This window comes from Diplotaxodon limnothrissa, linkage group LG12 (assembly GCF_057381915.1).
Source record: "Diplotaxodon limnothrissa isolate DT_005_m linkage group LG12, D_limnothrissa_male_GT1.1, whole genome shotgun sequence".
Lineage (NCBI taxonomy): Eukaryota > Metazoa > Chordata > Actinopteri > Cichliformes > Cichlidae > Diplotaxodon > Diplotaxodon limnothrissa.
Genome location: NC_140607.1, coordinates 38,809,013 through 38,835,681, shown reverse-complemented (window position 1 = coordinate 38,835,681; position 26,669 = coordinate 38,809,013). Strand labels below are relative to the sequence as shown.

At 42.2% G+C, this 26,669-nt stretch overlaps 1 protein-coding gene across 2 annotated transcripts in view; it reads left to right on the top strand.

Moving 5' to 3' along the window:
• Positions 1–26,090, top strand: part of LOC146621889 (protein mono-ADP-ribosyltransferase PARP14-like) — a 31,603-nt gene extending 5,513 nt beyond the window's left edge. Inside the window, exons 7-25 of one of the 2 annotated variants that reach the window (XM_085367583.1) lie at positions 959–1,132; positions 8,148–8,273; positions 8,407–8,508; positions 9,169–11,350; positions 14,292–14,486; positions 14,592–14,658; positions 15,424–15,660; positions 18,884–19,105; positions 20,582–20,687; positions 21,261–21,395; positions 21,984–22,046; positions 22,133–22,315; positions 22,933–23,136; positions 23,455–23,537; positions 24,097–24,332; positions 24,439–24,710; positions 24,844–24,989; positions 25,341–25,515; positions 25,614–26,090. In XM_085367583.1, the coding sequence (XP_085223709.1) occupies positions 959–1,132; positions 8,148–8,273; positions 8,407–8,508; positions 9,169–11,350; positions 14,292–14,486; positions 14,592–14,658; positions 15,424–15,660; positions 18,884–19,105; positions 20,582–20,687; positions 21,261–21,395; positions 21,984–22,046; positions 22,133–22,315; positions 22,933–23,136; positions 23,455–23,537; positions 24,097–24,332; positions 24,439–24,710; positions 24,844–24,989; positions 25,341–25,515; positions 25,614–25,894 (5,189 nt within the window). In that variant the 3' untranslated portion in view covers positions 25,895–26,090. Of the gene's footprint in view, positions 1–958; positions 1,133–8,147; positions 8,274–8,406; positions 8,509–9,168; positions 11,351–14,291; positions 14,487–14,591; positions 14,659–15,423; positions 15,661–18,883; positions 19,106–20,581; positions 20,688–21,260; positions 21,396–21,983; positions 22,047–22,132; positions 22,316–22,932; positions 23,137–23,451; positions 23,538–24,096; positions 24,333–24,438; positions 24,711–24,843; positions 24,990–25,340; positions 25,516–25,613 lie in introns of both variants that reach the window. The other variant, XM_085367582.1, reaches the window with a different exon arrangement.
• The last annotated feature ends 579 nt before the right edge of the window (positions 26,091–26,669 follow it).

Sequence of the window (26,669 nt, the reverse complement as noted above, 5' to 3'; positions counted from 1 at the left end):
ACCATGATAACTGATCAGCGCTGGCTTGGCCCTGGCTTATCGAAGAATAAAGTAAGCAGAAACGGCTGTTCAGATCCCCACAAGGCTGCCCGCTGTGTTGATTGGAACGATGGAGCGAGCCGTGGCTTCTCAGAATGGGCTCATTAGACGCAGCACGGAGGACATATTGGAGAAGCTTGCGGCTGCTGTCAGTACTGAGACTCTGACAACATCTGACAACATCTTGGAGAGGCTGACGGCTGCACTCGTGCTCTGTGAGCAAACTGGATAACTTCTCGGTGTAGCTGGATAACATCGTGGAGAGGCTCACGGCTCTCCAGCGGGAACGGTGAGACACCAGTGATGGACATTAGATGACTGTAAAATTGACATGCAGCGGTTCGCACTAAAGAAAGAACACCACCGTTATTTCATGCGGCTACCATATCAGCGCCAGCTGCGGTCTCAAGGGTGGAGCTGAACATAACAAATAATCTCTCCCCTGATAACAAACTGTGTTTAGACTCTTCGATCCAAACGCCCTCGTACACTTACCTCCGAGGCCGAGTCGGACGGCGGGTCAGGGCCCAGCGCTGGATGAATAGCTGCAAAATAGAATTATAACACCTATAAAAGCAGCTGCACAAACAAAACAATAAGTGTCATAATTCTGTCATTTGATCACTTTTTCTCAGTTATAGCTGAATAAACTTCCTACTGTGTTGAGAAACAAATAACTCAAACGTGGGTGTGTGCTGACTGATGTTCACTGTTACTTAATCAAATAGCACTAAAACTCTGCTGCTAGTTCAAGCAAACAGCCCAGAATCTGCCGCCCTCACCCCTGGAGGAGGCCCTGCACTTTACAGAAAAGAAATGCTGCTGACAGTAAAGTTTTAGGAACAACAGGTGTACAAAAGCCTCCTTCCCTCACTGCTCACAGACACTTTCTTTGATCAGGTTTGTGTGTTTCTCTCAGACTCAGAGTCGTCTCAGAGCTGTGCGGTGGTTTTGGAAAACGTCACAGACAACATGTCCACAGATCTGCTCTCCATGCTGGTGGAGAACATCTGCAGGTTGGATGAGAACGGCTACAGCATGGAGAGGATCCTGGAATCCAACAAAGCTGTGGTCACCTTCAGCAGCCCTGCAGGTAGGAAGCAGACAGCTGGACGTTTCCACATACATAAACACAACGAGCCAGTACAAGGACAAACATCCAAAATCCCCTTTAGATTAACCTTTGAGTCTAATTTTAAACCTGACTTTATAAAAAATCACATATCTGATCTGGAAAAGTGTAGAGAAGCACAAACCACGTGATATGATTTGAATAATGAATCATTTTCATATAAATATTACTTTAAACTACACAAACATTGCATTCCATTTACTGTATATAGCATTAAGACTGTAAAATAATAATGCAGAGGAAACTCAAGAATCCGATAGCCACCTATGGGCAGCACTTTGGCGACAGTGGGAAGGAAAAACTCCCTTTTAACAGGAAGAAACCTCCAGCAGAACCAGGCTCAGGGAGGGGCGGGGCCATCTGCTGTGATTGGTTGGGGTGAGAGAAGGAAGACAGGATAAAGACATGCTGTGGAAGAGAGACAGAGGTTAATAACAGATATGATTCAATGCAGAGAGGTCTGTTAATACATAGTGAGTGAGAAAGGTGACTGGAAAGGAAAAACTCAATGCATCATGGGAATCCCCCGGCAGCCTACGTCTATTGCAGCATAACTAAGGGAGGATTCAGGGTCACCTGGTCCAGCCCTAACTATATGCTTTAGCAAAAAGGAAAGTTTGAAGCCTCATCTTTTTTTTTTTTCTTTTTTCTTTTTTTTTCTTTTTTCTTTCTTCTCTTTTTTTTCCTTCTTTACATATATATATATATATATATATATATATATATATATATATATATATATATATATATATATATATATATATATATATATATAGAGAGAGAGAGAGAGAGAGAGAGAGAGAGATATATAGAGATATCTATATATCTCTCTCTCTCTCTCTCTCTCTCTCTCTCTCTCTCTATATATATATATATATATATATATATATATATATATATATATAGAGAGAGAGAGAGAGAGAGAGATATATAGAGATATCTATATATCAGCTGCTTATACAATGAGTCTCTTATCCTGTGGACAAGGTCCAATTCTCCTGTTATGGACTGTAGCTAGCACTGGTAGCGTTTGTTCTGCTCTTCAGGCTCGGTGAACTCGGCAAAGCAGCACATAAAGCAGTTCTACACCATTGCCAACTGCAGTCCAAGATGGTGAAGTACCTCTGACTGCATGACAAGATCCTGTCTGGGGATACTGAGGACTGTGGGAAGGAGTGGATCTAGCATTCAAAATAAAAAAAAAGGGTATTGTCGTTGTACTCTTTGACAGATTTAAAAAAAACAAAAAAAACAAAAAAAAAAAACTAGGTAGCATCCCTGAAAAATCTATGTGTGGGGAAATGCACATGAAAGCACTGCAGAGTTAATAGTGGAAGTCTTCTTCCTTTAACATACTGGGTAGTACTACATTATACATTAAAAACACAATATGACCTACTTAAGAAAACCCTCACTAGCCGAGCACAAAAGTGTTCTGAGTCTCGCTGCACAAATTCCACATACTGCACCGAGTGACTTTACTTACCGCAGAGGTGTAAATGGTATGCTTGAGGTACTCCTTAGGTAAGTCAATAATTTTTATGAACCTGCTGTTTAACAGGCTCTGTATCCAAAACTATCAGGTCCGTTACACTTTTCATATATTTTGAAAAGGAACAGATATCACTTTGTTCTAAATCAGGTCAGACTAGTTTGAGAAGAACAGATATTACTGCTTTTTGATGGTATCTGATAATGGAAATATTTTCAGAGTCAACAGGTGTTTCTAGTTTTTCAGTGTGCTACCCAGCGCGGCCAGTGCTCAACAACTGGAGGGAATTCATTTAAAACTGAATATTTCGCACGCATTTCTCTTTAGCCGTTAGACAATCACAGGAAAAATGAAAAGGTACCAACAAATTCCACATCAGTGAGTTCATATTTACAGACACTTTTATGATTTAAAATGCCCATAACTCTTAGATTAACAATTATTTATTTGCTGTGAGGAAGTTCATCTGTTTGTGCATACATTGTGGTGTTATACATTTATTATTAGATAGAATTTTTATTGCGAACATGCAAATATAACTGAAATAACAAGAGAAAAAACAAAACTTAAAAATCATCAAGTTTTCATGTATATATGTCTATGTCTACAGAATATGTGTGTGCTTGAAAATATATTATAAATAGATGCTGGACCTTGAACTAGAAATTTGGATTGATCTGGTTTAATATCTTGCTGTAATCAGTAGAAGAACATTTGAGTACTTGACGCATTTAGGTTGCAGTAAGCATTATCAAATGATCCTTAACATTAATAGAACATAAATGCATGAAATACAGACAGCTGTTTGTTAACAGCAAGTGTCTGTGTGTGTGCATATCGTACATCTGTCATGTATATTCCCTAATCAAGTTTGCAGACACATGCCATAAATTAATTTAGCAACTCTAACTCTTTATTAAATGAGTCATTTGTGGGCATGCTTCAGACCGTGCGACAAAGACTCCATATAGTATTTTATTGCTTAACTGGAAGAGACTTTTTTTGGATAGTTGTGGAAGAAACTTGCTTTACCTCTCTGTAACCTTTCTGATATTTCACACAGGAATCTAGATCAAGGATGTTCTTATAGGCTGCTATCTTAATTAGCACATGTTAATTGGCAATGCGCAGTCTCTTGGTAAGTCATATTTATTAGGGAGCACCTGATTCATCCCAACCCTTTGGGAATGGAAATCATTAAGGGACAGTGAAATGTGTTTCCAGACATTATTCATAATATGAACCGTGTAAGCACTCACAATCAAAATGGCTCTGCAACATGTAGACCTAATTTTCATTTTTTACACAAGTCTCAGCTATTATGTGGAATCAGTGAATTTTGTGTCTTTGTCACTCTATAATTCCTCATTTTATCCAAGCAGTGAAATCGCCGTTTATAACAGAATTTTCTTCAAAGCAAGAATAGAATTAATCAATGCAACCTCTGTTTATGTCACATCCCTAACGCGAACATGGAGTCATGCACGTTAACAATTCGGCACTTAAATTTTTTTTCACCCCAGCAAAGCCAACTACTGAGCTAGGATGAGAGTAGAAAGACAGAAGAAAGCAAAGGCGGAGGGAGAGTACCCTGAGAGAGGTCAGACCTCGTTTCAGAGACCCCCATCCACACACACCCCAGGTACTGTGACACTGCTTTTATGAGTGTGGCTGGAGAACACAAACCCACCGGATTAGTGTCTGTCTCTCAATGTCCCTGGGAGCAGAGCCCATTGGCCGAGACAAAGCGGGGCTGATTGCGTTGTCATCTGCATCACAAAGGGAAGCCTTTTTCACCTAAACCACTGCCTGTGTGCCATGCTATGCATCACTTCTATCGCGAATCTGGGCCCACGTGACATCTGCCTTTTTTTTTTTCTATCTCTGCCTCCCCCTCCATTCTATCCTTTCTCTCTGCCCCACACCGTCTGTCCACCACAGTCCATATCAACAACAAGACCCCCTCCCCCATCTCTTCCCAGTAGAAGCCAGCGTTTTAGTCTGTACCAACCCTGCCGTTTTCTGGTTTTGCCGGTAGTTATGTGCTTAATGCAGTATGCAACAGCTCCTCTCGCTACAAAGACCCACTAACACATTTGTTGTCTATCTCCCACTGGGTCTGGCTGGCTAGCTGGATCTTAGATTGGTCAGCATGCATATATATGAAACCAAATCCCAGCTTCATAATATCAGACCTTAATGGGTCTAGCAGTCTCATTCAGACAGACACCCCAGCTGAGGTGCAGATGTGTTTTATCTGATTAGTGTGCTGGGAAAACAGGCTCTGTTCTTCTGTAACTGATGACCTGCCTTGCGTCGCTGACCTAACCGGCTCCAACAGCCACAACAGAAACAGATCAAGCTTCTGTTTTCAGTTCAACTTCTTAAGCCTGTGTACATAATAAGTACATGCCTAAGCCTTATTTTGACTTTTTTCAAAACAAGTATTTACATGTTTCATCACTATCAAATTACTTTTCAAAGTTACCATCTTCCTTTCATATTTTATGACCTGAATTGGCACTTTTTCTCCTGCAATAAACATATTTGGAAGTGATATAAATAGAACAGAAATATCCCGAGCACAGGATTATGAGATAAATGCTTTTTAAAAACAAAAAAAAAACAAAAAACCTTTCTATTTAAGATGCTTTATGAATAAATTCAATAGTTTAAACTGGGTGTAACATCTGAAAAACAGATGGAGGGAAGGGAACCAAAATGACTTTTTGTGTCCTCAAGTGTGATAGTTGGTTTTCTTTTCACAAGTAATTGCATTAGCTCAGAGAATAGGGAATTAACACAAGGCAATTAACTGATTTGGCCTTTGGCTGTGACTTGTCTGGTTTTAGAGAGCTGGAGTATTTTCATAGATTAATTTGGAAATTGCATTCAGTCAATTGCAGAAACCCTGGAACTGGATATAATTAATCAAAATAAATACATAAATACGAGTGGAGACAGACAGTATCCATTCTGGTAACATTTGGTTACCTTTGATAAAACTGAAGAAAATGAGCTTTCTGGGGGGGTGAGGGCTGTCAAAGGCACACATTATGACGACGGCACGGTAAATGCACTTCTTCGTGCTTAACTGCCTGTAGTCTAATTACAGAACTATGGTATGCCTGAATGGCTGTTTGTTAACAGTAAATTTATAATTATGATTTTAACTTTTAGCTGGAGACTATGATTATTTTGCAGTGGTACTATTGATGTCCACATACACCATATTTAATACAGTTAACCCTGTGACACTTAACATTACATGCTTATGTGGTGGGTAGTAAAAGAGGTCTGTTCACTTATCTGTGCAATTAAATCTTTCAACTCTCATAAGCACTAAATTCTGCAATTTTTGACTTAATGAAAATTGAATACTTTGAGAGCTGATATGGGCAGTTTTCATTTTATCAGGGTACACCTGCCTAGCAACAACTGTGTTTTGACAGATCCTACCAATCATTTAGTTTATACTGTTTGGGCTCTTTGTAAAATTCAACAAATTTTTGTCTTTTTCAAAACTGTAATTTAGCTTCATTTTTATTAATGAGATTTATGTTTCTAGCCCATTCTCAGCGGATCAAGAGGTCAAGATAATAAAAACACGAATTAATTTGCAGCAGATATCTAGCAACTGATTGGCAGAATATGTTTCTTTAAAAAAAAAATGTATTTCTATTATTCATTCTTTGAGCATCAGTGGTGAGTTTGTTGTCTGGAGTTAGCAGAAGGGCACAAATGATTTATGTGATATTATTGATGGTGATGTGTGTCTCCCTAGTGAAACAGAGCTCAACCCAGTTACAGCCATTCAATAGATTTCAGGTTACTGTGGAGTGACACGTGGCCCACACAGTGAACATGGTTTTGCTGTTAGGCCTTTGCTTCAAACAATAGTGTAATTGGGACAGACGAAAGCTAGACTTTTTCCACTTGCTGGGGGTTTTTTTGTGTTTGTTTTGTTTTTGTTTTTTTTGTTGTTGTTTTTTGTTTTGCCTTGACCTCATGCCATCAGTCCAAAACCAACTACTTCTCCAAAATCAATAACCCAGACTCAGCAAAGATTAAACTCCTATGATTTTGTTTATGGAGTCTTATCAATTGACACTTCATTATAGTCAATTCATATTCAGCAAAGCCCATGATAAACGTTCCATTCGAGCAGAGTAAACGTTCCATTCGAGCAGCCTCATCTTGAAAGTAGAGATAGTGTCTGTCTCAGGATTCAGAAAGATAAAGCTCGATGCTGGATTTAAATCGTGCTATTTTAAGAACATTTGTAATAGAAACAAAAAGTAGATAACTGGTGATCTATTGGGGTCATATGGCACTACGAGGTCTTTAGGATCAGACGGGGCCTGATCTCGGTCACGCTCAGCGGCCCTGCAGTGAGGATAACCTGCTTGACTTTACATCATACACAAACAAGTGAAGCACATGTTAAACAATTTTTACTTTGATATCAGTAATCATAAATAAATTGGTATCAGTAAAGTAAAAGTGTCACGGACCGCCGGGGCAGACCGTGTGGAGTGAGTGAAGGACCCAAGAGCAAACAGAGGTGAGGACACAAAACCGGACTTAACAGAAGGCGAGCCTTTATTTAGGGCCGAAAACTTAAGGAACAAGGCAGCAAAGCAACTGAGGGAAAACCTGAACATAGACTGGGAAAACTATGGCTAAACAAAGTACAAACTAGGACTAGTTAAGGCTGGGAAACTATGACAAGGGGTAGGGGAGATAACACAGACGACGCGACACAGACTGTAAGAAACACAGAGACTAAATACACATGAGGGATGATCAGGGGAAGTGGCCACACATGGGAACGCAGCTGACATACATGAACTTAACGACAGGACAGGAGGAGTGAGCTGAATACACAGACAGTGAATGCAGGCCTTCAAAGTAAAACAGGAAACATGAGACATGAACCGGGGAGACGTAGTACAGGGGGAGGTGACATAACTGACAGCATGAACTTGACAGTACAAGACACACAGACATAAACACACGAAGGGCAAGGGAGACGTAATGCAAGGGTAACATAATTACAAAAAAGGGCTGGACTACCTTAAAGAACCTAAGCAAACAATAAACATCAAAATAGGTCAAGCATAACACACTGGGTCACACGACCCAGGACCATGACAAAAAGAATGAAAAGATCCAAATACCTCTACAGACTCTTTGAGCAGAGGAACCTATCACTGCTTTCCTTTATCACCATTCTGTTTGCTGCCACTGATCCCAACGTCTTTGTTGCTTTACATACAACATAATGTCGTCTACATAACAGCATAAAATGACAGCAGATCTGTCTCCAATAAAGCAGGATTATTAAATATAGAAAATAAATCTTTATTGACTCTACATTTAAAAAATAAAGAGGAAGCCTTCATTCATTCATAAGAACATTTCTAGATAATATGTTGCAGCCCCTGTTTCAGTCTGAAAGGATTAATCTGGATTATTTTGCAGATGTGGAGAGATTCCTCTCTGTAAGCCAGACCAGCACAAAGATGAAGAAGCATGGACTGACCGCTCGGCCTCTGGAGGCAGCAACGAACATCCGAGTGGAGAGTCTTCCTCCGACTGTGGTCAAAGGTACATGTGCTCCTAAAAACCATAGACTGTATGTAAAAGCCTTTGGATAATTAATACATTATTTTTAATAAACGCAGGGGTCGACTCCTCTGGTTGAAATCTGTAAAGCTGTGCATTTCTGGCTTTTTTCTAGACATACTGGAGTTGTATTTTGAGAAGACTTGGACTCATCCCAAAAACATCATCATGATCCCAAAAGAAAAGGCTGCCATCATCACTTTCAGTGATCCTAAAGGTCTTTTTTGTTGTTGATGTAAACCTATGCTGAACGTATGCAGGCACCAGCTTGCTGTAGTAGTGGTGATTAATGTGAGGGCTTTGCCCACCAAGTTCTTTCACGTCTTTAAACAGAAACTGGTTCAGCAAACTTTGGAAACATTTTAGTGTTTAAGCTTTCAGAATGGATTCTGTACGACTAATAGTTGTCCTTACTGGAGCTAGCAGCCGAGATGAAAACAACAAAAAACAAACCCAAACGTTAGAACGCATCACTCCTGTACTTTGGTTATATAGTGCTTTCATTCCCAAGGACGAGGTACGTCTGAGGCAGCTAGCTTCACATAGGAAATATTAGGTCAGCTTTTCCAGTTTTTTAAAGTGAACCTGAACTTAGAGGCAAAGAAATCAGTTATTACTAAAGTTAATAAAATAAAATAAAAAATGCTTTAGATTAATGCCTGTTGTACTTAGAAGTAGTGTACAATGACTGAAACGGTTAGCTAACAGTGACTGAGAAACTGTAAAAAGTCTAGATCCAATCTGAAATGTGTTTAACTGAAGTAATTTGAAGATGAAAAGTGTTGTAGAAAAATGATATTTGTCAGATAAAGAAAGTTCAGAACCGCAGAGTAACCACTTATCTAACCTTTGCTTCTCTGCTTCTTGTTTGCTGCAGTTGTGGAAAAGATTTGCGTTAAAAAAGACCTCGAGATGAAATCTATCACAGTGAAGGTATATCCATACTACGAGTCACTGGGAACCGCCTTGTACGCCAAAGAACGCCCAACATGGAAGATGCCCGAGCCCTTCACAGAGCGTGTTCACCACATTATCTGGAAATTCCTTGTGGAGAAGAAACTATCAGAACACATCAATGATCAGATGCGTCCACATTTCTGCAGAGTGGATTTGAATGACCCTGAAGTGAAACTCAGCCCTGTGCCAGAGTTTTTGAGGCAGCAAGGTCTGACTGCAGAACATGTAGAAAACTGGATGAGTAAGGCCCAACATGCCTTCCATCGCCTGATGTCTCAGTACACAGCATTCATATGTCACGTAAATGCACTGGGATGGAGAGCTGCACAGAAAGATGTCCGTTCAGTTGTGAAGGAAGATGCCATCCTGGTGCTGGATGCATCACAAGGGGTTCTGACTGTTGCTGGCCGAGCTGATGATATAAAACGAATCAGGGCTCCTGTGGAGAAGATTCTTCTGAAAGCCATGAGTCACATTGAACGACAGACAAACAGCATCTCTGAGGAAATGATTTTGTCCCCTGCGATGTTCTACATCCTGAAGCAGGAAGGGCTCCACAAAGCTGCTCTGGACTTTTCTCCTGAGATGAAACTCTCTTATGATGAAGGCACCCAGAAGTTAACCATTACAGGACTCACTGCAGAGTTCTACAAGACCAAGTCATGGATCTCTGAGAAGATAATGAATATGAGTAAGAAACAACAGAATGTCCCCCCATGTCTTCTAGACTTTCTCAGAACATTGGATCCCATGGACATGTCCCAGGATCTGTTCACATCTCAAGGCATCAGTGCAATCTACACCATTGAAAGCAAAGGGCTTCTCCTGTTGGGGAGTTCTGACAGAGCCCTTGTTGATGCAGAAAGTAAGATGAAGGCTGCTTTGGCTCATCAGATTGTAGAAGTGGAAGACCAAAAAGTTCTAAAACTTCCCACCTGGGGCCACCTGAAGCAAAAGCTGCTGGATACCTACAACCTATCCAAGAAAAAAACGGTTGCCATTGAGATGCATCCAGAAAGAAGAAACAAAATAACAGTGGCTGGTTTTGTGAATCCAGTGAAAGAGGTCAGCCAGAGTCTGAGGGAGTTTATTGCAAGCCATTCACAAGTCCAAGAAATCCTTCGTCTCCAATCCTGTGCTGTTGTTTTGTTTATTAAAAGGAAAAAATCAAAGGAGTGGTCCAGTATTGTTAAAGATAATCATGTATCAGTAAGGTTTTATGTACAGAAGCAGGGCATCAGCATCCTTGGCGCTCGTCTTCATGTCCAGAAAGCCAAATCCTGCTTTAGGGAACTGGCCAGTGCTCTCTTCACTGACACCTTAACTGTGGACAAGCCAGGAGCAAAGAAATACTTCCAAAACCAAGGAAAAATGTTACTGTCTACATTAATGAATGAGGTAAGATGTGCGGTCTTCCTTCGTCCAGAGATTGAAGAAGAAGAAGAAGCTGCGAATTATGAAGAAGAAACTACCCTTTGTTATTGTGAAGTGCAGACCATCAGTGGAGTTCTGATTTCTGTCAGTAAGGTGGACATCTGCAGCTTTGGTGTGGATGCTGTGGTCAATGCAGCTAATGAGGACTTAGACCACATTGGTGGCCTGGCTTTGGCACTGCTAAAGGCTGCAGGACCACAGCTGCAGAGAGAAAGCAGCGACTACGTCGCTAAAAATGGACGTCTACGTCCTGGTGACGCCATCATAACAGATGCATATAACCTGCCTTGCAAACATGTTGTCCATGCAGTTGGTCCACGATTCTCTGACTTTGACAGGAAGACGTCAGTGTCACGCCTGAAGACTGCCGTTAGAGAAAGTCTGAGACAAGCAGAGATGGCCAACTGCTCCAGCATTGCACTGCCAGCGATCAGCTCGGGCATCTTTGGTTTCCCTGTTGACCTCTGTGCTGAGACCATAGCCCAGGCAGTTCGGGAGCACTGTGACAGCCCACAAGGTCTGAGATCATTAACTGAGATTCACCTGGTGGACAACAACGATACGACCGTCAGAGTCATGGCCACAGCTGTGAGCAAGGAGTTCTCTGACCTCAGACCTACAATGACCATCTCACAGCAAGCAGGCGGGAAACGAACAGGGGCTTCAGGGTAATTTTTTTAAACCTTTTTTAATAATGAACTTTTACTGTAAACATCTTAACTAGAGATGGACCGATCCGATATTACGTATCGGTATCGGTCCGATACTGACCTAAATTACTGGATCGGATATCGGAGAAAAATAAAAAATGTAATCCGATCCATTAAATATCACGAAAGCACCTCACAAAACTTGCAACACGCCGTAACTCACCTCAGAACGTTAGCACGTCGGAGCAGTATGCATCACGTGATAGAGCGGCTGTGGCATGCGGGACCTGTCGGTGGTCTGGATAGCATGTGGAGCTTCGCTAGCAACCTGGCATTTCATCTCCGACAAAGTTATCCCGAGAGAAGTAAAGCAAGTGTGTAAGTCCATCTCTGAATGTTTGTAAAGCATTCCTGCGTTAAGCTTAAGGAGCGACTGCCTCTCCTGCTGCTACTTCAATCATGAAACTGCTTAACGATCAGCTGATCGGCTTTTCTGTCGCGAGTCTGTCTCTCTTGTTTGTTTTTGGCCCACTTTGCACCAGAAAGAGGAAACCAGCGGCTGAACAACAGCAGCACGTTTAACCTTGATCAGCTGTTGTTAGAATTTATTTAATATTACTTTCTACACCAGGATCTTTTTCTACGCAGCTGACGCTGGTAACTGTGCAGGGGCGGATCTAGCAAAGTTTAGCCAGGGGGCCGATAGGGCATTAACAGGGAAAAGGGGGCACAAAGACATACTTTTCTTTCTTATTCTCATTTAAAATGTCGAGCTTTTAATAAATAATTATCTGACACCCAAAGTTTTAATTTGATGTAAAATGAATAGAAGTCAATTACTGTATATAGTAACTATTAAGTCTAATATATATACCCTAGTAAGCTATAGTACTTTTTCCTTTGGGAAGGTACCATCTGTGCAGTCTGCAATTCTGTTGAAGAAAGATGTTGAATCTATTTAATATTTCTTGAAAAATAATTGATTTCTGTGCATTTTTTTTTCACACTGCATCAAATTAAGGTTGATTATGTCGATTAAGCATCATGAGGTGGAGCGTGAGGGGTGGTTCCCTATTTTTTATTTATTTATTTTTGTTGTTGCTGGGAGTTGGAACCCTATTAGTTAGGTTGCTTAATATTTCTGCTAAGTACTCTTTAAAATACCAGAATAGGGAGGATGGTGTAGGTCTAAGTTTATTAGATTGATCAGTAGGGCTGCTCAATTAATCGAATTTTAATCACGATTACGATCTGGGCTTTCAACAATCATTAAAAATGACTGAGCCGATTATTAGCCCCTCCCTCATTTATCCGCGACACCTTAAAGGCCGGTCCGTGAAAATATTGTCGGGCATAAACCGGTCCGTGGCGCAAAAAAGGTTGGAGACCACTGATTAAGAGGACCCGAGGGAAGCTCGGAAAGCTAAGCAGAAGTTATTTGGAGAGTGACTGCCGTTGGTTGAAAAGAGAGTTTAAAAAAAAAAAAAACTTCAGTGGTGTTGCACACTATTTTATATTATTTTTTAAAGTCATTGTTAACCCTTTAAAGCCGGTCAGAGCAGCACGCTCTGTTTTGTGTAACTATTTTTAAATCCCCGTAGAACCTGAACCGTGTAAGCTAGCGCAATAATTTGTTTTGCATATGAAACCGGAGGAGTTGTACTTACATCTGATGCCATCAGCTTGTCCTCAGTCACGGTTTCGTTCCACATATAGCTTTGCAAAAATTGCATAAAAAGCGCTTGCAGGAACAAAAACATAATATTCCAGAAACACGCTTTGCCGTTACTATCAGCTGTTCGTAACACTTCCCACAGTGAAATGATGCACCTGCTGTTTTCTTTGCAAATTTGCATCATAGGATTGTTTTTTGTTTTTCCTGCAGTATATAAAAATTGCTGTATCTCCAAAATAAAACTATGAAGACACTCAAAATAAATTTCCTGTTGTTGTAAACTATTTTTTGCAACTTTATTGTATTTAAAGTTTTGAGGGATAAACCTCTTAAACTTCTCCAAGTAGAAATATATGTAAACAAAACAAAAGTGATTTTCAATTTTTTTTGTAGTTTATTGCACTTTTTTGCAATTTATGTAATTACTATGGACTTAATGCATACATATTATTAAAATCTGGGCTATAATGGTTGTATTGATGTATAGCAACTTGAAATGCTCCCACAAATGGCACTACAGCATGTAAAATAAATAAATAAAAATAATATAAGCTCTGGTGGACTTGGTTCTATAGTAGGTCTTAAAGGGTTAAATAAATATCGTCAAATAATCGTGATCTCAATTTCAGTGAAAATAATCGTGATTATCATTTTTGCCATAATCGAGCAGCCCTATTGATCAGTATTGCTGAACTATGAAATATTTTCTTTTGCATACAGGTATAACAGAATAGCTTTAGTGTAGTTGTTGTTTTAAACTTGAGTATGAACTTATACAAAATGCAGCAAGATATTTTAAAAAACAGTTTTGTTGATTAAAAAACACTATATCGGATTCATATCGGTATCGGCAGATATCCAAATTTATGATATCGGTATCGGTATCGGACATAAAAAAGTGGTATCGTGCCATCTCTAATCTTAACATTGATACTCATCAAGCTCATGATCACAGGTAACAATATCCAGCTCCATGTAACGTCCTTATTTGGATTTTGTCTGCTGTATAACTGTATAAGCACTTCTGTATACCTGACAGCATGGAGGTAATCTATATCCACAATCCCCCAAAATAAAACTATTTCTTTAAATCTTTTCAGTAAACTTTGTTGATGCTGAGCTAGTTGAGAAAGATTATATCAATTTATTGGTCAGATTTATGGTTTATGGCTTCCTAATCCACAAAGATGGCTGAGCAGCTATTATTAACTTTAAATGGCTGCTTAAGTATTCAGTCAAATTGGAGTCATTTGGAAAGTATTTAAAATTGTCATTACTTCCTAGTGGACATAAGCGGGGTCGAGGCAGAGGCAGAGGTCAGAACCAATCACATGATGCCAACTGGTGTAATGAAAAGCGAGAAGAAGGAAGAGGTGGTGGAAGAGGCGGTGGAAGAGGAGGTGGAAGAGGAGGAAATCATCACGGTAACAGGGGAGGCCTGAGCCCCAAGCAACAAATCAGCCATAGAGAGCATGGAGGGTAAGGTGGTTCCCCTTCTATTTCTTTGGTTTTGTCACACTCTTGATGACCTCATGTCCATGAGGCCTCTTTGATATCATCAGTCTGTTATCTGATTGGATGTAGGTTGGAGCAGACCACAGCTGAGGGGCTGAAGATCATTTTATGTAAGGGAAGCATTCAGGACCAGACTGTGAGTACCTGTGCTGTCATTTGGATCATAGTTTAGAGGATTCTGTAAATGGTCATGTAATTACAACATGAAGGGATAGATTTGGCTTACATGCATCTTTAAACCAGGATTAAAAGTAAATTCTGGTTTATGCAGTATTTTTTCAATCTGTCGCTGTCTTTTCATGTTTTTGTGGAGTTTCAGTTCTGCTGAACACCACAACAGTGTTCACCACAGGGCCAAATGAGCTTACTACATAAATTCATTTGGCCCTGTGTTTACAAAGGAATGCTCATCAAAGACTTTTGTACATTAGTGCATTGATAAATACAGCACATTCAAACATCCACTGATTCCAATTTGAAAGCTGCTTTATGTTTTTAATTGACTCGTGTGAAGGTGTCACATGTTTCAAACACGACTCAAACTTTGCTCATTTAACTATAATTTGATTAACATGTCAAAATGCCTGGATACATTTCCTGGTCTTTCTATATCAGGTGGGCAAAACCATCAGCCAGAAATAAGATATTAATTAAGAACAAAGCTACACACCTTTATCAGCAGGAACAACGAAGGCACATACAAATCTGATCACATAATTAAGAATTTATACTGCAATATTTTTATGGAAGACTGTACAGTTTGTGTATTTTATATACTGTAGTTTGCAGACATTTAGTGTCTCGGCCTTTTTAATGCAAAAATAATGAGATATTTTTGATTTTTTACTTAAAACTGGCTTTCATTTACCAAGCTTTTTGTGATTTTACTTTTGTTCCACAGACTGACGTCATCGTCAACACCATCTCAGAGGACATGAAACTGAACCAGGGAGCTGTGTCCAAAGCCATCCTGTCAACAGCTGGAAGGAGTCTGCAGGACGCCATCTACTCTGAAGCCAGAAGGAACACGCTGCGATACGGTGATGTTGTCGTCACTGACGGCTACAACCTCACGTGCCAGAAAGTCTTTCACGCTGTTTGTCCTTTCTGGGACAAAGGAGGCGGCCAGGCAGAGGAGGTGAGGCCTAATAAAGGTTGGACACTGTAAACATGAAGGACCCAGGATACACAGTTTAGCTTTCCAGCTGCTGGTCGCACACACACCAGCTCTGGGTCCTGATGCCACTGAAAAAGGAGAGCGTGAATAGTCTATTAGGCTCAGCTGCCCTGTCAGCCTGCCGGTCACTGCCCCCTGAGCCCACTGCACCACCCTACCCTCTCCCAGCCTATCACCCCTTTGGATCACCATGAACTTAAATGACTGTGGACAAATACCACTGCGTTATCTGGGCGTTGGCATCTTTCATGTGGTGGAGCCATTGCAGCTGGGCGTGGTCTGAGCAGAGGGTGAATAAGTGTCCCAGGATGCAATAACAAAGAGAGCTGACTGCCCACTGGATTGCCAGACACTCTTTCTCCACCATGCTGTACCTGGCCTCCCTCTCCGACAGCCTCCGACTGATGTAGACTACAGGGCAGTCAACCCGCCTTACCTGCTGTGACAAAACTGCCCCCAGCCCTCTGTTTGAGACATCCATCTACAGAACGAAAGGGAAGTAGAAGTTACATGTGTGAGACAGGGGCTCCCACAAAGAACCTTTTTAAACCACACAAAAGCTCCATCCACTGGACCAGATCTGGGGCACCATTTTGGTCAAGGGGCTGGTCAGGTTTGCAAAGTTTGGAACAAGACGGTCTTAATAACCAGCCAGTTCCAAGAACCACCATCTAAGGGGCGCATCTGTCCACCTCCCAAGTGGTACCCGATATACTCTACCTCTCTCCCTCAAACCACACACTTCTTTGGGTTGGCCATGAGCCCCACCTGGCTCAGGGACTCCAGGACTGTGGCCACCCGCTGCACATGCTCTGCCCAGGTGTCACTCTGAATGATAGCGTCATCCAAGTAGGCAGCAGGCATAAGCAGCACCTGGTCCATGAGGTGTGAGACCAGCGCTCCGAACAAGCCGAACAGAAGTGTAACCAATTGGTGCAAACTGTATGGAGTGGAGAAGGACAGTTTTTCCTTAGACTCCGCAGACAAGGGCATCTGCCAGCAGCCCTTGGTTAAATCCAGGGTTTGGTTTTTTTTTTAAAACTTGCAGTGCCTAACAAGTCCAGGAGGTGGGAATGGTGGAATTTTGCACCTCCAACTCATCTCTCTTCTTCACCAGGCTCACCAGAGAAGCCTCTCTCCATGCTTTGAGGGGGTTGAGGTGATATACAAGTTCCTCCCCTGTCTGACCATACCACCTCATAGTCTACGTCCCCCACCTACCGTGTGACCACAAAGGGTCCTTGCCAGTTGGCAAGTAATTTTGAGCTAGAAGACGGGAGTAATACAAGCACTTTATGTCCAGGGAAAATGAGTCTAGCCCCTCTGTTGTGCAGGTGCTGTTGACATTGCTGGACCTGGGACAAATTTTGCTGTGATAACCTTCCCAATGTGTGCAGTTTTGCTCTCAGGTCCAGAACATATTGAATTTCAATTATAGCTGGGCGCCGACCTTCCTTCCAGTTTCCTTTAATCAGGTCCAACACCCCCGCGGCTTTATGCCAAACAGTAACTCAAAGGGAGACGATCCTGTGGGGGTCTCAGGATTGTCTGTTGTTTGCAGTGCACCTCACGCCCTGCAAACAACAGAAGGTCCAACCAGCAATCCCAATTGCATTCATCCTCGTGAATGAACGTATGAATCATGGACTTTAAGTCTTATTGAGCTGCAACAGCCCACCAATCTGAAGGCAACAGATGCCATCCAAACAGACTTAATGCCCAATAATTTCTAAAGCTCTTTGAGTGTGTGAGACATGAATGACGTGTCCTGGTCAGTCAGTATCTCTTTCGAATTTTGTCTGAGATGCTTGTGAGATGACCAGAAACACCACGTTCTGTGCAGAACTGGTGCACAGCGGCACAGCTTTGGGATATCACACTGCATAATCTACCAGAATTATTACAAAGCAATATCCGCATGCATGCCAGTGAAACGGGGCGATCGTGGCTGAAGAGTTGGGTGTTCGTCTTGTAATCAGAAGGTTGCCGGTTCGAGCCCCGGCTCGGACAGTCTCGGTCGTTGTGTCCTTGGGCAAGACACTTCACCTGCCGCCTACTGGTGTTGGCCAGAAGGGCCGATGGTGCGATATGGCAGCCTCGCTTCTGTCAGTCTACCCCAGGGCAGCTGTGGCTACACCTGTAGCTGCCTCCACCAGTGTGTGAACGTGAGAGTGAATGAATAGTGGAATTATAAAGCGCTTTGAGGGGTCTATTTAAATGCAATCCATTATTATTAAATGGCCTGATGAGGTCCATGCCAATGCGCTCAAACAGGACCTCCATTAATGGTCTCGGGCGCAAAGGTGCTTTTGGAATTGCTGGCTACTTAACTCCTCCGAAAGGAGGGGGGTTCAGGGCAAGTTCAGGGCAGCCGTCTGAGCTTCCCCTGGAACATTTTCAGGAATGCCTGGGAGTCATTGCCTGGCTCCATCCGGTGCAGGTTTATCCTGCAGCTTCTCCAGCCGAACTTGATGCAACGCCACCTGCTTCTTGTGCATCACAGCAAGCTAAACCATCATCTGGCCAGTTGTGTGGGTTGTGGGTCCGACATGCCCAACTAGGTTTTGTACCAGTGCAAACGTGAAAGAACCAGGACACACATTTTGGGCAGTGAAACGTGTTCATTTGTGACTCATTGCAGGTTCTCCCGCTGGTCACATAGCAACTCCAGATGCTGTTGTCACTGAACTAAGGAGCATGATTAGTCTGTTAGGCTCAGCTGCCCCGTCAGCCTACCGAGTACTGCCCCTGAGCCCACTGCACCACCCCACCTCTGCAGAGGAACTGCAGACCACACCCCAGCACAAACACTTAAAGTGTGTCCCACAGACATCTGCATTTCTTCTACAGAAAGCCGTTTCTATTCTCTTTTCTTTTCTTAAACTCTGTTATTCTTATAAGCCCCAGCATGTGTGAGATACTAACATAGCACTTCTCTACTCTGAGAATTCCAGATTCTTTCTACAAGCCTCGCACATTCATCCGATCACTGTTTTCTATCCCCAAACGCTTTTTTACCATCATTCATGCACTCGTCCACTGAGGGATGCATCAGGAGAAACTCTGCGCCCCTCACCACCACTGAAAACTCCACTTTTGTTCCTGGTCGTTCACATACCATACTGTGTATCTTGCCCAGTCACTGAAGTCCAGCTTCACTTTATGTCTTATCTCTGTTTGTCAGGAGTTAACGTCCATCATCAGATACTGTCTGGTGGAGGCTGAGAAACGTCAGATGGCATCGTTGTCCTTCCCAGCCATCGGGACAGGAAACCTGAGCTTCCCCAGAGCCCTGGTGTCCAAACTCCTGCTGAGAGAGATCCGCTCGTACAGCGGCAGCAGAAATCCTCGCTGTCTGAGAGAGGTGGTCATCGTCGTTCACCCCAGTGACAGCCAAACCGTGGATGTGAGTTTGTGACTCTGATAGGAGCTGTTTAAGTGCTTATCATGTTCTGACAGTGAGCACTAGAGACGAGCAAACCCACAACAAACAGATGGACACATAATGTGCAGGCAGACACTGATCAGTCACACCGTCACCTAGCTTAGCACACAAACTGGTGAAGCTGCTTGTGGCTACAGGTAGCAAAAACCACACTGAGTGGTGATACACACTGTTAGTACAGTGGTCCCTCGCTATAACGCGCTTCACCTTAAGCCGCCCGTGGATTTTCTTTGTGTGCAATTTTGCATGTTTCCTGTTTTTTGGGTTTTTTTTTTTTTTTTTTACAGCGCATTGTGTTGCGCATCCTTATCTGCTGTAGACCATTGTCAGTGTCTCCTGTGCAGTACAGAATGTGTTCGGCTTGTCAAATTTACAGCAGTGTGACTCTGAAGTGCTGTACTCTCAGTGTTGGGAAGGTTACTTTTAAAATGTATTCCACTGCAGATTACAGAATACATGCCGAACAATGTCTTTTGTAACGTATTGTGTTACGTTACTCAGTGAGAGTAACGTATTCTGAATACCTTGGATTACTTAATATGGTATCACAACTACATGAATGTCCTATTGCTGTGTGATTTATTACTATTACTGAAGGTTACTCTCCACACCAACACCAGCTAGATGTTTAAATCTTAATATAATGAGTAACAGTAGGTGGACATTAGGTAAGGCTGCACTTTTTGCAGCGATCTCGTGTAGAAAACTATTCCTCGCGTATATAAAACAGGTCCGCGGCTCCGAACCGTAGTAAAGGGACCTCTGGCTGATACGTCGGGTTCGTGTCGGCTCGTAGCTGAAAACTAGCTTTACTCTGTTGTCTGGGTCGACTTTGTTAGCGAGAGACAGAGAGAGGCGTTGAAAGGCTCCAACGGAGCTTATTGTTTCAGAGGAAAACAGGAACACAGCGTACAGTCGAGTCTTAACAGCTTACTCACAGCTGGGCTCGTCAGGCTCTCTGTTTGGCTGCAGTGGTTATTATTATATTTACATGCTTCCAGCTCCCGTTTCTGCTCGGTGACAGCTGTACTTTCTTAAGTACACCATTAAGCAGTCAATGCTTTTTATTTCTTAGGTAATGACATTAGCAGAATCATGTTTTGTCAGCAGTGTCAAGCATACAAGCAGCTGATTTCATTAGAGCTGTATGAGAATATATTTGATGCTGCTTCAGGAGGAACAAACCTATGATGTAAACTTAGCAACAAAAAACAATAAAAACTGAAAAATCAAATACAACAAAGATTAAATCAGACTACATTATTACATTAATGTAATAATTAATTATTACATTTTACATTTTATTACAATTATTATTATTAATAATAATACATTATTATTTTTTCTCTGCACTGAGCTGCAGTTACAGCAGCTTCATCAGTGCTGTGAAAACAAAAAATCACCAGCATGAACGTAACACATGAAATATATTATCAGTGTTTCACCAGAGAGTTCACCGGTCAGAGGAACGTCCAACATGAAGCACGTGGTTTTCATGAGGTACCAGCTCAACAGGCTGTCGACCAATCACAGCACTCCTCAGGTAAGAACCATCAGAGCTACAAAGAGCAGAATCCTGTTTAACCTGATGTTCACGGGTTATTTAGTCTTAATGTAGCAGGACAAACTGAGGATGTTTTAGTTTCACTAAGTGGCCTGATGTGACCATCAGTGACAATTCATATTCGTTAAAGATGTATGCGAGCCTAGTTTAACCAGCAGGTGTTGCTGTTGAGCTTTATGTTAAACACATTGGACAGAAGAGAGTAAACACTGTGTGAATGTTGGTGGGTGGACAGTTATTAAAAGGTCTTATTTTAATGCCTTTAGTATAGTTTTAGAAATAAACCTGTAGGAGGCGACGTCGCGCTTTGCTCATTGGCACATTAACTTTACAGGTCCTGAGTTCAGACCTGCAGCTCTGCCTGTTCCTGTTTAATTATATGGAAGAGTTGGTCAACTGTGGATTTTTAAATAGGTGTGAGTGTGAAAAAGTGAGTGTTATAAAAGAGACTGTGTGTGTGTGTGTGTGTGTGTGTGCGTGCGTGCGTGCGTGCGTGCGTGCGTGCGTGCGTGTGTGTGTGTGTGTGTGTGTGTGTACATTTCTCTGTCCCAGTCTTGTCCACCTCCCTCGATGTGTACCAGATGCAGATCGATCAACTCACCTTTGAGGCATCATCAGGTGACATTACCAAGGAAGCCAGTGATGTCATTGTCAATTCCTCCAATCAGAGCTTTAACCTTAAAGCAGGTGAGTGTTGACTTTATATTTGTGGCTACAACAGTTAAGACACTGAGTAGGACCTTCCTTCAGGGTGCTGTGCAGTATCTATGCCGTTCCTAAGACTGATCTGAGATGTTGTTCTTGGGATCTGCTGGAGCCACTCGCCCAGGTTGATAGTCGCCGCACCGAGTGCTCCATTTACCACTGGGACCACTGTTACCTTCACCCTCCACATCTTCTCGAGCTCTTCTCTGAGCCCTTGGTACTTCTGCAGCTTCTCATTCTTCCTGATGGTGCTGTCACTCGGTGTAGCTACATTCCTACAGCTGTCTTCGTCTGCTTGTCCACCTCTGCTGTCTGGTGCTTTAGAGCACTGAGGGCAGCGCCCGACACTGGGCTGGAGGCTCCAGCAGATTCCAGAGCAGCGCAGTCCTAGGAACAAACCAAAAATCGCCTGCAGGGCGGGTAGAGAATTATTATTTTTAAAATATGCACATATAAAGAGAACGAGACAGAGGTAACTGTGAAATTTAACTCTGTGAAAATAAACATGTTTTTTCTGTGTAACAAAATCTGACTAACTGCACCTGCTGCTCTCCTCTTATTGCTGCTCAGGAGTGTCCAAGGCGATCTTAGACGGTGCTGGAGTAACAGTTGAGCAGGAGTGCGCTCAGCTCGGTGTGTACATGAAGCTCCAGCCTTTTCACTTCCTTTTTAGACTCACTATGCTTCACACTTCTCATAATGATGTTTCCTCCCTGCAGTGAGTTCCACGGCTCAGCCTCCTGCAATGATCCTGACATCAGCCGGGCAGCTGCCCAGCAGGAACATCGTCCACGTCGTCGGCCAGAACGACCCTGCAAACATTAAAAACACAATTTACTCGGTGCTGAAGGTCTGCGAGAAGAAAAAGTTCAGCTCTGTCGCCTTCCCAGCCCTGGGAACAGGTCTGTACATGATGCACACAGCTGGGCTTTGCAGCAGCTTTCCAGATGTTGCCATCTGCGCTCTCTCCCCTCTCAGCAAATAGTGAGAGCATGACTAGTCGAGTGGACTCAGTTGCCCTGCCAGCCTCCCTGCACCACCCCTCCCCTGCAGCAGAGCCACAGGCTACACCTCCATCACAACTCGGTTCACTGTGCAGCAATGCGCAGCATCCTTACTTCACCCCACTCTTACAAACCTGAGTTTGTGCCACTAAAATGTCTTTAATACAAAGTTGAAACACAGCTCTGTGTGTCAGATTACAGCGATGTGTGATTAGAGCAGCTAACTGTCCGGTGGATTCACTGCTGCGAGGTAGTTTCCATCTCTGCTGCTCCTCCATGCTCGCTCATCTCAGTCACATTAGTGCTTTTTCCAACAGTACAAACGACTCTGAGGTGGACTGTTGGTGCTCCGCGTTCTAACTGATTTATTTCTGTTTTTCAGTCAGTATGTTTCATTTGTCCAGCTCTTTTTCTTGGCACTGTATTGAAATGGAACTCATATTCTGAATCTAACAAGCTGTCGTCCTTTCATCATCATCATCATCATCATTGCTTGGTCCTTGTCTGCCCATCAGGTCAGGGAGGGGCCAGCCCTTCAGAGGTGGCTGAGGCCATGGTGGATGCAGTGGTGCAGTTTGTGAAGAGGAAACAGCCGAGGTTTGTTCAGAGTGTGAAGATCCTGATCTTCCAGACGGCCATGCTGAAACATTTCCACATGAGCATGAAGAAGAGACAGGAAGAGAGGGTGCAGGAGAAGAGTGTCGTTAGCAAAACTGAAGGTATTACATTGTTTTTTAATCTGTGAACAATAAATCACATTCGGGCTGATGCACTTTTTTACATCAGCTCTTCTTTGAACAACTCTGTCAGTGATGAAGATCTAAGAATAGAAACTGCTGTCTTAAATATATTATATTTTACTATTCTCAATTAAAATATTGTTTATATGTTTTTTTTTAATTATAGTGTTTTTGTGGATTTTTCGCACATTGTTTTATGGAGATTGGACTCTATGTGACATTCACAGATCTCTTTGCTATAATACAACATTTTTTTGAGCTGTTTTAGACTAACTTTGTTTTTTGGGCTCGGAGCAGAGCAGCCAATCGCTGCTGACTTAGTCCTGGAGAGGGAGGAGTTTAAGCCCGCAGTGTTTCACCTGTGTGCCGATGACCACAAGGTACAAATTCATTCATGTTATGTTTCCATTCTTATTTATTTATTTTACAGGAAGTCTGCTTTCTAGACAGAGGTCAGTGCATTTTAGGACGAACCCTTTCTTTAAATAGTCTTTTTACTTTAATAGTCAAGCATAAATATATTATTACACACTGTCTCTTTCTTTTATTAATATTGATCTCAGATCTTCCTACATGTGTAATGCAGAGCTCGAGGCTAGTTTAGCATAAATAACAAAGCAGCAGAGAAACAGATTTCCTTGTTTGGTCAAAAGTTCAGAAAACATTGTTAGAGAATGAATCCACAGTTCCTTCAGAGTTCAGCTTCATCAAGTCTTTCATCACAGTGAGGTTCACTACCATCGTAAATATAGATCAAAGGAAAAATCTCTGCTTCTAACTGAGCAACCAAAACTATATTCAGAGACACTGAGTTGAAGTAACTGCTGGTCTGTATACGTGTTGCTCACGAGGATATAGTTCCAGTACACTCAGTAGAATTAAAATAAAATGATTGTCTTTAAATCTCTGTCATTAACACACATTTGTCTGATGCTGCAGGCAGCGAGTCAGGCCAAGAAAAGGATTAATGACCTGATTCTGGCTGAGCAGGCACAGAAAACCATCTCTGACCCCTGCATTAGTCAGCTGTCACAGGCTGACATGGAAAAGCTGAAGGCTCTGCAGAGAGAACTGACGGTCAGCATCCGTCTGGACAAAGGAGCAGAGGACCAGGACCCGGAGATCCACCTGGAGGGTCTGACCAGGGATGTCTACACTGCTGAGTCTGCAGTCAGGTCAGAAAACAGGAAAGCCACATAAACCATTGATATGCAATAATTCTTAGGTTTAACATGTTACATGTTAAAGTATTGCTTTACCTTTTTATTTGATGACCATCAGGGACATCATCCGTAAGGTGGAGCGGGCGGAGGCCTTGATGAAAAAGGCCTTGGAGATGAGTGAACTGGTGGAATGGCGATTTAAGGACCATAATGGGTCAATGGTGGCCTTTGACATGAACACCAACCTCACCCTCGAGGAAGCTTTCAAGACCAAACAAAAAGCAAAGATCAAGATCAACAATGACGCGTACACCGCCGACCCAGCGCGTGAAAAAGCAGTTTCAGCAAACGGACGTAATGATGTGGAGCTCCATCGAAAAGACCTGAAAGGTGAGTCAGTAATGTGCACGTAGTCCTCATTTAACCTGCTGGAAGAACACAGAACAATGTGTCCAACGTTTTGCATTGGACCAAGAAAAGCTTGAAAAGTTTCACTGGTGAGTTTTTACTTTTTGTTCTGCAGGTACCAGCGCTCTGCCTTTGCCTTCATGTTGGGAGGATATGAAGGACGACCTGCTGAAGCTGTTTCCTGTGGCTCCAGCATCTAATGAATACAACGATGTGGAGAAAGAACTGACGAAGACCGGACTCAACCTCAACATCATCAGTGTATGTTCAGTCATAAATACACAGACCAGGCTGTATGATGTACACAGAAGTATTCTATATTTTTTATATAATTGAAAACAAAAGGAGAGTAAATTAGTTCCCAAGTCTCAGCTTTAACTTCAGTTGGTTTGGCATAAACTGTAGTGTTGGACCTAAACATGTGACATCACCCATTCCCAGTTTGAAGCCTTGACTTTGCCACCTTGGATCATTTCAAGCCAGCAGAATTTGAATGTTGAATAAATTATAAATACTTTGTCAACAATCATTAGAGAGCAGACACAGAGGTAAGGACAGTTATTGTACTTCAATGAAAATCACCAACATGATGTGTTTGGATTACGTCGGCAGATCGAACGAGTCCAAAATCCGTCACTGTGGCAGAACTACCAGATCATGAAGAAACAAATGGAGGTGAAGAATAAACACACAAACAATGAACTGCTTCTGTTTCACGGCACCACTCACACCTCCATCCATCTGATCAACAAACAAGGCTTCAACCGCAGCTACGCAGGAAAAAATGGTAAAGCCATCACACACAGTACACACATACAAGGGTAGAATATTTTAACACTAGTTTGTTAATTAGTTATTCAATTAATTTGTTCACTCTGTCTACAGCTGCGATGTACGGCAACGGCTCTTACTTTGCTGCGGACCCTTGCTATTCAGCAGGAAACTACGCCACGCCCGACACCAGCGGACACAAGCGCATGTACCAGGCCAGAGTTCTAGTTGGAGACTACACCCAAGGACAAAAAGGCATGATCACCCCTCCTCCCAAATCTGGGAGTGCCTCAGACCTGTATGACAGCGTCACAGATGACGCTGCTAATCCAACCATGTTTGTGGTCTTCAATGATATCCAGGCCTACCCAGAATACCTCATCACATTTACATAAAGAGCCATGCTCCTACTGTGCAACATGTCTGGGAGTCGGGTGTTTTAATTTAACTTCAGTCTATCAACTCTGTCAGATAAAATAAAATACTGTACGTCTTTGAAGGGGGCGCTGTTGCTTTCATTTTTCTTGCTGCTGGTGTCACTTTGTACTTTAAATCTAATCAGAGGCAGTTTGAAGGAGCATTAAAGTAACAATACAACAATCAGTGAGTCTCTTGTTGGTTATTTCATACACGCTTCATGTTGATAATGTTATGTTTGAGTTTACAGATCCTGTTCTGAATTAGTCACTTGAGCTTTGACTGGATACATTTAATAATAATGAGTTCAGATGCTGCTTTGGTCATGGAAGAGCATTCCCCTTCATCAGAGGACTGAGGATGTCCACAGTGATCATTTTCAGAGTTCCACTGAGCACTACTGTGAAGTAAATATACGTCTAAATTATTGTTTATTGCTCAGTCTTCTCAAACCTTAAAATAATTTCAAAGTAACTAAGAACTAGAGCTGTTCTTGACTAGATTCTGATATAAGTCAGAATGTGGAATCCCACATTGCTAAATAATCCTTCCAAGTTCAAAGTTGAGCCAAACCTCATGGATCACATTTTCATCCAGACCTGTGCAAAACTGAGTGAAGAATCCTGAAAACAAACAAAAAGGCCAAACCAGTCAAAAATGTAATTTTATTAATACTTCAGCTTTTGGCCTCATGTGATGACATCCATCGGATTGAAGGCTAACTGTGTATTTATGCTTCAGCAGCAAACCTGT